At 39.6% G+C, this 12853-nt stretch overlaps 1 protein-coding gene across 2 annotated transcripts in view; it reads right to left on the reverse strand.

The window, feature by feature from the left end:
• LOC127371808 (dihydropyridine-sensitive L-type skeletal muscle calcium channel subunit alpha-1-like) overlaps positions 1 to 12853 on the reverse strand; it is an 88817-nt gene that overhangs the window by 11017 nt on the left and 64947 nt on the right. For both annotated transcript variants that reach the window (XM_051414894.1, XM_051414895.1), the window contains exons 34-38: positions 11601 to 11760; positions 9163 to 9290; positions 7418 to 7514; positions 4269 to 4371; positions 2448 to 2549 (exon numbers count right to left, since the gene is read on the reverse strand). In XM_051414894.1, the coding sequence (XP_051270854.1) occupies positions 2448 to 2549; positions 4269 to 4371; positions 7418 to 7514; positions 9163 to 9290; positions 11601 to 11760 (590 nt within the window). The remainder of the gene's footprint in view (positions 1 to 2447; positions 2550 to 4268; positions 4372 to 7417; positions 7515 to 9162; positions 9291 to 11600; positions 11761 to 12853) is intronic.

Consider the following 12853-nt stretch of genomic DNA (forward strand, 5'->3'; position numbering starts at 1 on the left):
CATTCACTAAAACAGCTTTAAAGGACAGAGACCTGATATTTAACAGCCCACATTTCATTCTCTTATTTTGTGCTACTGAGGAGTTGGTTTTAATTTTTATTAGGTTTTTATGTTGAACTCCTCTTGTTTTTATTTCTTTAAATAATTTAGGTGGTCGGGGGACAGACACAGTCTCTATGGGGTTTTGGGTGGGTGACTGTACTAATGGAAGAGCAGAGAAGTGTGTAAGACAGCAGCTCTGCTTCCTGGTCCCAACTCTGGAATGTCAGGTTTTAGAAATAAACTTTGCCATATTTCTAGATAAGAGAGCCGCTCCATCCAAAGTCGGATGGATGCCATCTCTCCTAATCAGACCAGGTTTTCCCCAAAAAGGCTTCCAGTTATCAATGAAGCCCATATCGTTTTCTGGACACCACCTCGACAGCCAGCGGTGGAATGACGACATGCGGCTATACATGTCATCACTGATCACATTGGGGAGGGGTCCAGAGAAAACTACGGAGTCCGACATTGTTTTAGCATACTTACACACCAACTCCACATTAATCTTAGTGACCTCCGATTGGCGTAAACGGGTGTCATTACCGCCGACGTGGATAACAATCTTACCATATTTATGATTATCTTTAGCCAGCAGTTTTAAATACAATTCAATGTTGCCCGCTCTGGCCCCAGGGATACATTTAACTATGGCCGCTGGCTTCGCTAACTTCACGTTTCTGACTATGAAGCTGCCAATAACCAGAGTTGGTTCCTCAGCGTGTGTCGCTGAGTAGGGAAAATGTATTAGAAACATGAATGGGTTGGTGGTGAACTGTGGGCTTCGGTGTTTTAGTCTTCCTTCGCTCAGTCACCCAGCCTCCCTGTCTTCCCGGCTGCTCGGGAACTACCGGAGGACGGCTAACAGAAGCTACCTTCGGTCGGACCACACCGACTACTGGGGGCTGGCTAACTATAGCGGCTAAAGATATCTCTGTGGTGCGGTGCCATTCCTCTAACTCACTAAGCCTCGCCTCCAGCGCAGTAAATAAACTACACTTAATACATGTACCAATATCTTTAAAGGAGGCAGAGGAATAACTAAACATCTGGCACACTGAGCAGGACAGAGCAGAGGGAGAGGGAGAAGCCATAGCTAACTGCTAATGCTAATGAAGCTAGAGTGTATGAAAAACTTTGAAAGTAGCGAGTTGTACCTACTTTCCATGCTCTACTCTTCATGTTTTCTTCCATACAGCATCATGTTCAATAAGTAAATTATGGTCCTACTCGTAGTAAAATAGACGATAAAACAGGGCATTCTTTAGGAAGTGGCTACCTTGTGAATGACAAGTCATTCTCAGTGAGTCCGTCCAGTGCAACGCACCAAGCTCAGGTCAATCAGACATACTTTAATAATCCCGTGGGGAAATTACTTCAAACTGTCAAACTAGGCAGTGCTGGTCAAATATGCATCAAGATTCTGTTATTGCATATTTTAGTGTACTGTTCATCTGTAATATGAGAACATGTGACCATTGTTACCTTCTATGGATGAGTTGAATGAGCTCAAAGCAGATTTTTACTGCAGAAGAATAAATGACATCTGGTAAAAAATGTATTCCTTGTCTCTAGCTACACTGAAAATTTGGCATTCATATGTTGAGTCTCTGTTCTTACAAAATTTGAGACTATCTTTCTAAAAACGTTGCTGGTATTAGCTGCTAAACCTACCAACTGCCTCCTCTACCCCATACCAGCTAAACCTTTTAAAGATCTCTGTCCATTTCTGCAAACTACAATACTGAATATTGTTCATTTGTCACATAAGACTGGCTGTGCCTCATTATTGTTTCCCTCTCTTGCCATCTGTATTTGTGTGGGTGTTTGCGTGGTTCCTGTCCTACCACTCACTCTTCTGGCTCCTGGAACGTTGTTCATCTGCCATCCATCAGCTCATTACTCTCCAACATCATCCACAGCTCTTCTCCCACTTATTGTCATATCATTATCTCTACTAATGTGGTAGTTTATGTCTCTGGCCTCTTAGTCTGTCTGTATATTCTAACAACTATCGCTTTTGCTTGCTTAATGCCTTTGATTTATGTGTTTGATTCCTATGCCTTAGGATTCTCACAAGCCTACCTTTCTCTCCTGTCTTCCTGCTAGCCAGCTCCCCTGCCAACCCATTGCCTGCCTCAGCCACATTCTCATCACCATTCATTCCCTCTCTATTTGAAATAAACCTTCTAAACTTCATCAGCTTCATTATCTGTATCCTGCTATTGAGTTTGCTATGTAAACACCACAACAGAATTATTTGGCCATATATGGACCCAGTAGGCGAATCATTTTCTGTGAAGGAACTTAATGAACCTTCCCAAGTCCATACAGAGTTACAGACCTGCGAACAAGATAGCATGATAGGATATGCATGTTTTCTTTTCTTCACACTCAGAAAAGCTGACCTCCTATAGGTGGGATGACCTGATCCAGTAGTTTCATACTAGTACGCTTCCAGATCTTCTTGATAATTCCCCTCAGCTCCTCGTTGGCTTGTTCAAAATTACCTGAACCAATGGAAGAAGCACAATAATGATAAAAAAAGTTAATTAATGAAATTCAAGACAATCAAAATATTGTTGTTTTATTGTGATAAAATCACTCAAAAGGGTTAGGGGTTAGGGTTAGAAAAATGCTTTAGTAATGTCACTACATTTCTGAATGCTCAAAGTAACAGAGAACTGTAATAAAAAATGGAAAGGAATTTTTAGCGTTAAAGATAGAGCACAGAAAAATAGGACATGACTATAGTTACTATAAATATTAAAATAAACAGAGTATCGTTTGAAAAAAAATGTATATAATTTTTTATAAAATGCATTATACATTACAGTAAAATTACTCACTTCCATGGAGGAAGCTGTTCAATGTCCTAGAGCAGCTGGAGAAATATGTTTTACTCCATTGGTATAGAAATTTGGTATTGAATGACATTTTTTGATACTCTGTAGCATCAACGCAATTCGGTTGGTGCCATAAGTTTTCGGGTTCGGTACGCAGCGCTAAATAGACATACTAAAAACAACTTTCAAATAATCTGAAGTTCTGAAAAACAAGCATAAGTATGGTAATAACTGTCCGACAAGTAAAACCTTAAGACAAAAATGATGACACAGAAGATGCAAATAAAATTGTAGCAATGTACTATACATCAATCAGTCATAATGTTACGCAGCCCTATAGGCAACAAATTGCAATGCACTGTGTGTTCTGACATCTTTCTATCAGAACCAGCATTAAGGTTTTCAGCAATTTGACCTACAGTATGGACCAGCCTTTACTCCGCATGTGCATCAATGAGCCTTTAAACACATTTAGACTAATATTTGGGCCACACTGCCAACCTCTACCTGTGTGCTATAGAGAGTGTTTCTGCTGCTGCGCCACTTCTGCTAGCACTATCTTTCAACACTGACTTTAACCAAATCCAACCTGGTGGCAGGCATTAAAAAGAACTACATAGAATTAGCCAGTCTTCTTGCTGATGGTCTTGTTTGCTCATGTAGGTCATAAAGAGGCATCTGTATGAAATTTTGACTGTAAACAAGTTAAAAACTCCTTGTGGTAGGTTCAAAGGGGTGCTGAAATGAAAAGCAAGAGGTTCCGTATGCATGTTGCTGCTCAGTGTCTGGCTGCTGTTTGGTGCTGAACAGGTAGTGTGGGTTTTTAGAACTTTCTGACTGAAAACAGCTGCCTGCTGCAACTGAAAATGACACTCTAAGAGCAGTGAGACCTTTTTCCAGTGGTTGAGATGGTCCGGTACTCACCAGTACCGGTTTATATTAAATATTTCTTACTTATTAAGTACCAAAAGCCAAAACAATAGTAAAAGGTTAGGTTATGGTTAGGGTAATGTTGTGTTTTGGGTTAGGGTTGTGGTCCGGTCCAACAGAAGAGCTACTGTAGCTTAAATTGCTGAAAAAGTTAATGCTGGTTCTGATACAAAGGTGTCAGAACACACAGTGCATCACAGTTTGTTGGTATAGGGCTGGATAACATTATCACCACCAGCATACCCAGGTGGTGATACTGGTATGGCTGATCAGTGTATATATGCTTTAAATGGGTCCTGATTTATCAGTTTTTTCCTAGTAGGATAATATAATCATGAGTAAAACTATAATCTGGAAACCATTATCGGGAAATTAATTTCATACATTTTCAACCCATATTCACGAAACATGTCTATGGTCATTATACAATAGACATACATTGTTAATACAAACCTTCTGTTTTTATTTTCAGTGCAGTTCTAACCAGGGCAAACAGTGTGGCATTGAAGGTGACTGTTCCATCACTGTTAAGAGGCATGTTCATGGAAACCAGCCTCTGTAGACACAAAACACAAAATCATATCGGATTTTAAAAACTACTTACAATCAGATCAATCACAACTATAATACTTATTTAATTTCTATATATATATATATATATATATATATATATATATATATATATATATAATTTTGTTTTCAGATCATTCTTACTTTTAAGTTTTTATTAAATATTCCAATATCCAATCTTAAGGGCAGCAGAGCATCTACGTAGTACAAGCAGCATGATTTCCACGTGGACATTATATCCCTAACCTATACTATGTGGTTGTAGTTGTTTAACTTCAACTTTCTATAATAGTCCCAAGAATTAAATATGTGTGCACATTTCTTAAAAAGCCCACTTTTGACCCAGGGGTTTTAGCCAACTATAGATCAATCTCTAACCTCCCCTTCCTCTCTAAGATTCTGGAGAAAGTAGTCGCCAAAGAGTTGTGTGACTTTCTACATAACAGTAGTTTATTTGAGGATTTTCAGTCAGGATTTAGAGTTCATCACAGCACAGAGACAGCTCTGGTTAAAGTTAATAATGACCTTCTGATTGCTTCTGACAATGGACTTGCTGTATTTGATACCATTGACTATAATATTCTTTTACAGAGACTTGAGCATCAAATTGGCATTAAAGGAACCACACTAAGCTGGTTTAAGTCATATTTATCAGATTGTTTGCAGTTTGTACATGTTAACGATGAATCTTCAATAAATACTACAGTTAGTCATGGAGTTCCACAAGGTTCTGTACTTGGACCAATACTATTTACTTTATATATTGTAATGGAAAATTTTAATACACTATAATACACTATATGTAACCTCATGCTTATGAACTACTGTGTGTGCAAAATGTATATCTGTTTCAAGGTTGCTCTCAGCACCTGTTAATTTTACCACACGATAAAGACTAACAGTCAACCTGTGGTTACAATGTCTCTGTTATTGAGGGAGGAGAGGCTGAACCCGGTGGAGACTGGCTCCAGGCATCTCCTATGAATACAAGGTCATGATGCTCGTTAGCATGACTAGCTGTTATCTACTTTGTACCTCCTGTTTTTGCTTCTTCAATAAATGGGTGCAGCCCTGTGAAGGGAGACCTTTTCATGCTGACAAGCTGAGAGGCTCGCTCTGCGCAGAGCTACACCCAGGTGAAAAGACTGACTGACTGACTTTTTTTAATTCTTGCATCTCACATGAATGGGCTGAATTGAATTTCCACCACAATATGCTCCCTTTAGGCAATATTATTAGGAATCACTCCATTAACTTTCACTGTTATGCAGATGATACGCAGTTATATCTATCGATCAAGCCCGATGAAATTAATCAATTATCTAAATTACAAACATGTCTTAAGGACATAAAATCCTGGATGAGTTGCAATTTTCTGATGTTGAACTCAGAAAAAAACTAAATTCTTGTTCTTGGCCCCAAAAACCTCAGAGACTCACTGTCTAAAGATATAGTTACTCTAGATGGCATTACCTTGGCCTCTATCACCACTGTCAGGAATCTTGGAGTTATCTTTGATCAGGGTTTGTCATTTAACTCCCACATAAAGCAGACTTCCAGGACTGCCTTCTTTCAGTTACGTAATGTTACAAAAATTAGACACATCCTATCACAGACAGATGCAGAAAAACTAATCCATGCATTTGCAACTTCAAGGCTGGATTACTGCAACTCTTTATTATCAGGTTGGCCCAATAAGTCCATTAAAACGCTCCAATTAATTCAGAACGCTGCAGCACGAGTACTGACAAGAACGAGAAAAATAAATCACATCTCTCCTGTACTAGCTTCTCTGCACAGGCTCCCTGTAAAATGTAGAATAGAATTTAAAATCCTCCTCCTCACCTATAAAGCTCTTCATGGTCAGGCCCCTTTATATCTTAAAGAGCTCATAGTAGTCTTCAGTTACCAAGCTCCTCTCCTGTGGAACCAGCTTCCAGTTGTGGTTCGGGAGGCAGACACCCTCTCCACATTCAAGAGTAGGCTTAAGAAGTTCCTCTTTGATAAAGCTTATAGTTAGGGCTGGATCAGGTGAGTCCTGAACCATCCCTTAGTTATGCTGCTATAGGTCTAGACTATCGGGGGATTTCCCATGGTGCACTGAACTCCTCTCTTCCTCTCTCTTTCTGCACTCATTCATGTCACATTGATGCATGTTACTAACTTCACTTCTTCCCCGGAGTTCTTGTGCTTTCTCGTCTCGCAGGTTCTTATCGCTCCTGGTGGAGCCTCCTGCTATGGTCCTGCTAGATCGCCATTTCCAATACTGTTGTTGCTGTGCACCTGTCTGTCTGTCTGTCTGTCTCTCTCTCTCTCACCCCAACTGGTCGAGACAGACGACTACCCACCTAGAGCCGAAGGATCTGTCCTAGGTTTCTGCCTTTTAATAGGCAGTTTTCCTTGCCCTTGTTGCCAAGTGCTTGCTCATGGTGGTACTGTTGGGTCTCTGTAAATAATGTTATAAAGGGTTCGGTCTAGACCTGCTCTATTTGAAAAGTGTCCTGAGATAATAGATAGAGAGAGAGAAATGACATCAGATTTAAAAACGGAAAGAGAAGCAAATCACAAAGACCCGAACTTCAGGTTCTTGATTTTTATTTATTTATTTCTTTGTTGCCACATACAAAAAAGCATTTATTTAAAGTTCAATGGTAAGCTTATTCCATGGTCAGATCTGTGTTTTGAAGGTAACAGCTATTACATAAACCTATCAATAGCAGTTCAGGTGGATAGAGATTTGACACGGATTTGTAACTGGGCTACCTGCTTGAAGGTGTGTCTTTACAGGCAGCAGTGATGTTCGAGAGAGTTCAAGATTGAATGAAGAGATGGAGCATTGTAAGCAGGAACAAAGCAGTGAATCAAATCAATAAAACATTATGAAACTGTTTCATGGTGGTTAAGTTCTAATGCCCAAATAGACAAAGCCACCTTCCTCCTTGCAATATGTAGACTTCTTTTTAAAACATGAAGGCTAAGCTACTCTGTGGTGTCATAATGCTTAATTCATTCAGGCTGAACATTTTTCTCACCTTGCAGGCAATACGATGAGGACAAAACTTTCCAAAACCCAGAGGAGGAGGTATTCTCCGTAGCAGAGTCACCACATCAAGGTGCTTAATACGCCCCCTGTAAGGAATACAATAATTACAGGATTTTATACTCACACAATTACAGAGGATCTTTCTCAAATTAAATTAAATTATATTGACTTGCTAGCATAATGTTAGCTCTCTGGCTCATAGCTGAACCAAAAGGCTTGATGAGCTGAGTGGACTAGAAATATCTCCAAGGCAATCCCTAGCTTATCAGAAGGACCAGGCCATGGATTTCCTCATCAACATTCATTGTTTTAATGGTGAATGGTAAATGGACCTGTACTTGTATAGCGCCTTTCTAGTCTGACGACCACTCAAAGCGCTTTTACACTACTTGCCACATTCACCCTTTCAACCTTTTACACACATTCACTCAGTGATGGCAAAGTCCATCAAACAGAAACTAATTCATTCATTCACCGATGCACAGCATCAGGAGCAATTCGGGGTTCGGTATCTTGCTCAAGGATACCTCGACATGTGGCGGGAGGAGCCGGGGATTGAACCAACAACCTTTCACTCTGAGCCACAGCCGCCCCATCATCATCAAAGGTTAATTTTCAGGAATTTCCCGAGGCTGCGAGTCACGCTGCCAGGCACCCCTGATTTGCATGCCAATCAGTAACAGCCAACATGACACCCCATCTCTTGATACGCACCATGGTGCTACTTGCATGCATTGCATAGCTGCTCAATGTAGAAATGGCTAATTTAATTTGAGAAGGTTTCCCATGCAGTGGATGAAGACAGGAAGGCCCCATAGAAGAGCTGTGCGCTAGTCTAAAATGAAGCTGGTGGTCTTGCAGGTGATAACTGTGGTCTCACCAATGTGAGGTTATTGTTTCACATTTTTTGGCAGCTAATGAAGTTTAAAACGTAAGTTGATCTGATATTTAGTTTTAGTCCTTAGAATGTAGCATGCTGAACCTCTTTTATATTTGTATATAGTGGCTCCTTATTATTGTCTCTATTTTTTATCTTTTAATCTTTATATATATATATTTTTACACTTGATTGTGATTGTGTACCCAAGCAAATTCCCTATATGTAAAAACGTAATTGGCAATAAACCTGATTCTGATTCTGATGTCCGGTTCTTGTGATTGTACAAGAAAATAGGATGTTTTATTTTTTTTTATTATCTTTAATTTAATCTGTTCTTTAATGATAGTGAACTCTGTACTTAAACAAACTAATCTTCATTGATTAAATACTGATATAATACCTCCCTTTGTATAAGATCTCTCTATAAGGAGTTTGGTCCTGCCTTGTACTATATCCACAATGTTACACAGGCTGCAACAGTGCCATGTAATGAAATCAGCATTTGCAAGTCACCATCCAGTTTCCTGTATGAACCACTGTAATGGTCCCTGCCACAGGTCTCAAAGATAAACAGTGCACTCCTTCCAGAACCAGACGCATGCACGCACGACGCACGCACGCACGCACACACACACACGCACACACACGCACACACACACACACACACACAAACTTACGTGGCCTCAGGATCATATTCTGCCCATATTTTCTTGAACTCATCCAAGTGCTGGGGGCCAAGGATGGATAAACAGTGCACTCCTTCCAGAACCAGAGGCATGCACGCACGCACGCACGCACGCACGCACGCACGCACGCACGCACGCACACACACACACACACACACACAAACTTACGTGGCCTCAGGATCATATTCTGCCCATATTTTCTTGAACTCATCCAAGTGCTGAGGGCCAAGGATGGACCAATCACGTGTCAAGTAGTCAAAGTTATCCATGATGACAGCCACAAAGAGGTTGATGATCTGTTAAGTATAGAGGCAATACACTGAAGTCATAAGAGAGATGCACCACATGGCATAAATGTTTTGTTTGACCACAAGTTCCTTTTAGTTATTAAAAAAACACTTCTCTTGCAGTGGTATTGTTCTCCCTCGTCGTTTTTTTACTCTGCATTTTTAATAGTCACCACACAAAAGAAAGGCAACATTTTGGTGGGCTATGTTTTTATTACATTTTCAAACATTTAAAAATGTAAGAAATAATCATTAAACATCAAAATCATTGTTATTGATGTTACACTGCTAAACAAATTGCAATTAAAGAGTGGTCCTAGGTTTCTGCCTTTTAACAGGCAGTTTTTCCTTGCCCTTGTCGCCAAGTGCTTGCTCATGGCGAAATGTCCATAAACTACTTTTCCGTGTTCCCCCCATGCGCTTTGTCACAAAATTTTTCACGTAGCATCTGAGGACCCTCATAATAAAAAAGTGATTAAAAGAATTTTGATATTCAAAAAAAATAGCACGTTATAAAATTAGCACTTCCTGTGGATTCAAAAAAGGAAGTGGACCATTTCTCCACATTGGTATGTCCGATTGTCACCAAACTTGGGTCCATAGTTCCACATGTCTTCCTTAGGCATCATGCACAATTTCAGGCCATCGCCACAAGGTGGCGCACTTTAAAATGAAGAAGTTTATATCTCTACAACAGTATGTGTGATTAAGATGAAACTTGGTACGATGCTTGCCCATGACTCCCTGAGGCCCCCTAAAAAATGTGTCAACAATCCGCCATTAGGTGGCGCTCTGGTGCCAGGATACATCACTGTGCGGAGACCGTAAGAGTTATGAATATGAAATTCACAGGGCACGTGTAGAGTGGTGCCTGTAGCTCACATACCAAAAATTGTGTTTGTCGTGTTTGTAGCGCCCCCTACAGGATTTTGAAAAAGCAGCCCTGGCGGTATGTTTCACCGATATGTATGACACTTGGAAGGCACGTGTAACGTGCCGAGATGTACAAAAAAGCCTCTTGGACCCATACCCCAAACCCTACGGGAAGTCGGCCATTTTGATTTTCATTTTCACTTTCGGCAAACTTTTTGCGTTGTATTTGAACTCCTCCTCCTAGGGAATTCATCGTTTCTGTTCAAAATTTGTCAGTACGGTCAAACAATGGTGCTGATTAAAAGTTGTGCTATTTGTGCATGTATGTTGAAGAGCGTGTCCGTGGCATGCCGTCAAAGTGGGCCATTTTGAATTCCGTGCTCATTTTCTGTGAATTTTTCACCTTGTATTTGAACAAACTCCTTCTAGGGAATTTATCAGATCTACTTCAAAATTGGTCCATACAGTTAAAAAATACTGCTGATCAAAAGTTGTGCTATTTGTGACTGTATATCGAACCGCGTGCCCGTGACGATGTGTTGAATTCTGCCGATTGGCCATGAAACAGATAGTATTCATAACTAACATGATAAACTCATGTCCACTAAACGTCACATATTCTGTAAAACGTCCTCACAACTTCAGCGTACATGGTCCAATCTCAATGAAACTTAACGTTTTTGATAACAGTCCCGCCTTGAACACGTCTACATGACAATATTCAGACATAGTGATAGCGCCACCTACTGGCAACAGAAAGTAAGCCATGCGTGGCGATTCTGAACTGATTTACATGAAATTTTCATGTTGTGGTCCGCACATGTAACAACGGGATGTGACGCAGCCGCAGCACGCCCCGAGTTGCGTGGAGTGCGAGGTCCCGCCCAACGCTGCTTGCAGTTTTAATTAGGCTTGATTTTGAATTATGTTTGCCTTTTCTCTTGTAAAGTAGTGTCATGTCTGATGCTTCTGTAACATTAGTATACTAACATGTACAGTATATATCTGGGTACATATATTTGTTTTATTCCTTCCTTTAGTGCTCCATTTATATACTTTGTTCTTTTCTATTTCCTATTTGATTGTTTTAATATATATATTTTTAAATTGGTTTTAAATTGATGCATACAGTATATTTGATTTTAGTAACAGCTGATTCTGTCATTAGTGCTCATTGCAAGTAGGGTTCTTTTTTCAAATTGTTTTTTCTTCAAATTATTGTCCTCCACTTCAGAGGAACCTTTCAAATATCACACAAGTCACTGTACTACTTTTATTGTTAGGCTAAACTACACTTTAGGTTACACTTACGTACATGTATATTGCGAACATTATATAGCTGGTTCAGATCTCTTCAAATGTGAAGTTTGTCCAGTCTTTCTGAAACAAGTGTTAAGTTGCTCTTTAATGTCTGTTGAGAACATCTGAATGTGTATGTTGTCTTACCAGAAAGGCACAGAGCATGTAGAAACTCATGAAGTAGATGATGGCAAAGTTGGATCCACAGGTGTACTCTTCTCCAGGCAGGTAGTCTGACTTGGGGTCACACTTCTTCCCATACATACAAGCCAACATCACTTCATGCCATGCCTCCCCTGTTGCACATCTGTTCAAAAGAGAAATACAAATTTCTCTACTCTATTACTCTGACATTGACCTCTGGTTAACTGTTGATTTGGGGAAGGGATTGATTAGCAACTGAAAACCAACTGCTGTAATTCAATTGTCAGTCAAACTGGTTGGTTTTGTTTAGTTCAACAATATAAAATTTCAGCAAAATAATGGTTGTAGACATTGACCACATCACTTGCAGTGGTGCAAATTCAGCCTGAAGAATGTGTCCAGATTGAAGTGTACAGCAAATATTAAGTAGCTTGTTTATTAATTATTGCTTTGTAAAACAAGAAGAAAAAAACTAGAAAAACCAAAATGCAGCTGAGCAAGTGTGATTTAGCACAAAAAATGTGTTAATTTGCTTGTTAATAATGAATCAAATTATTGTACGTACTAGTATGCACCAGTATTATTAGTGCAACGTTAAAGGGCATGCAATTAAGGATCCAAAAATAACACGTCTGCTTTTTTTTGTAGGGCCAAAACACATTATCACGATACTTTCACCAAAGACGTCGTCCTTCTTCCAAAACCATTGAGCAGTGCTGTCATCAGGCATTGCACAAAGCACAAACAGTTACATGAACAGGGACAGAGCACTGTCTGTCACTGAACAAATAAGGGATGCCTTTGAAGAAATTCTCTTTGTAAGGTAAGGACTAATATTTGTTTTTATTATGTCCAAATTAGCAGTGGCATGAATTATTCTGGCATGAATTATTCTTTAATTTATTATAAATTCTGTTGTGTCCATCTCAAAGAGGAAATGGAACACAACTGATCAGTTTCACTGTGTCTTGTGCAAAAAGGTTTGTTTGGGCCTGTTTTTTTCTCAAAACTTTTGCAATTTTACCTGCTGTTTTTCAGCTTGGAGTTTCTGATGGCATGTGGCAACAGACTGATTTCATCCAGACTGCATGCTGGACAGAAGTTGGGTGCAAATCTCATACATATATATGTATATAATATGTAGATCAAAAGCCCTATACAACAGACCATCAAAGCCAATTCTGGTATGTTATATAATTGAATTCAATTGCAGAATAGTATTAAATCAACTGTAATAATAACCAATAAGTGGTGCA

Source organism: Dicentrarchus labrax, unplaced genomic scaffold (assembly GCF_905237075.1).
Source record: "Dicentrarchus labrax unplaced genomic scaffold, dlabrax2021, whole genome shotgun sequence".
Taxonomy (NCBI): domain Eukaryota; kingdom Metazoa; phylum Chordata; class Actinopteri; family Moronidae; genus Dicentrarchus; species Dicentrarchus labrax.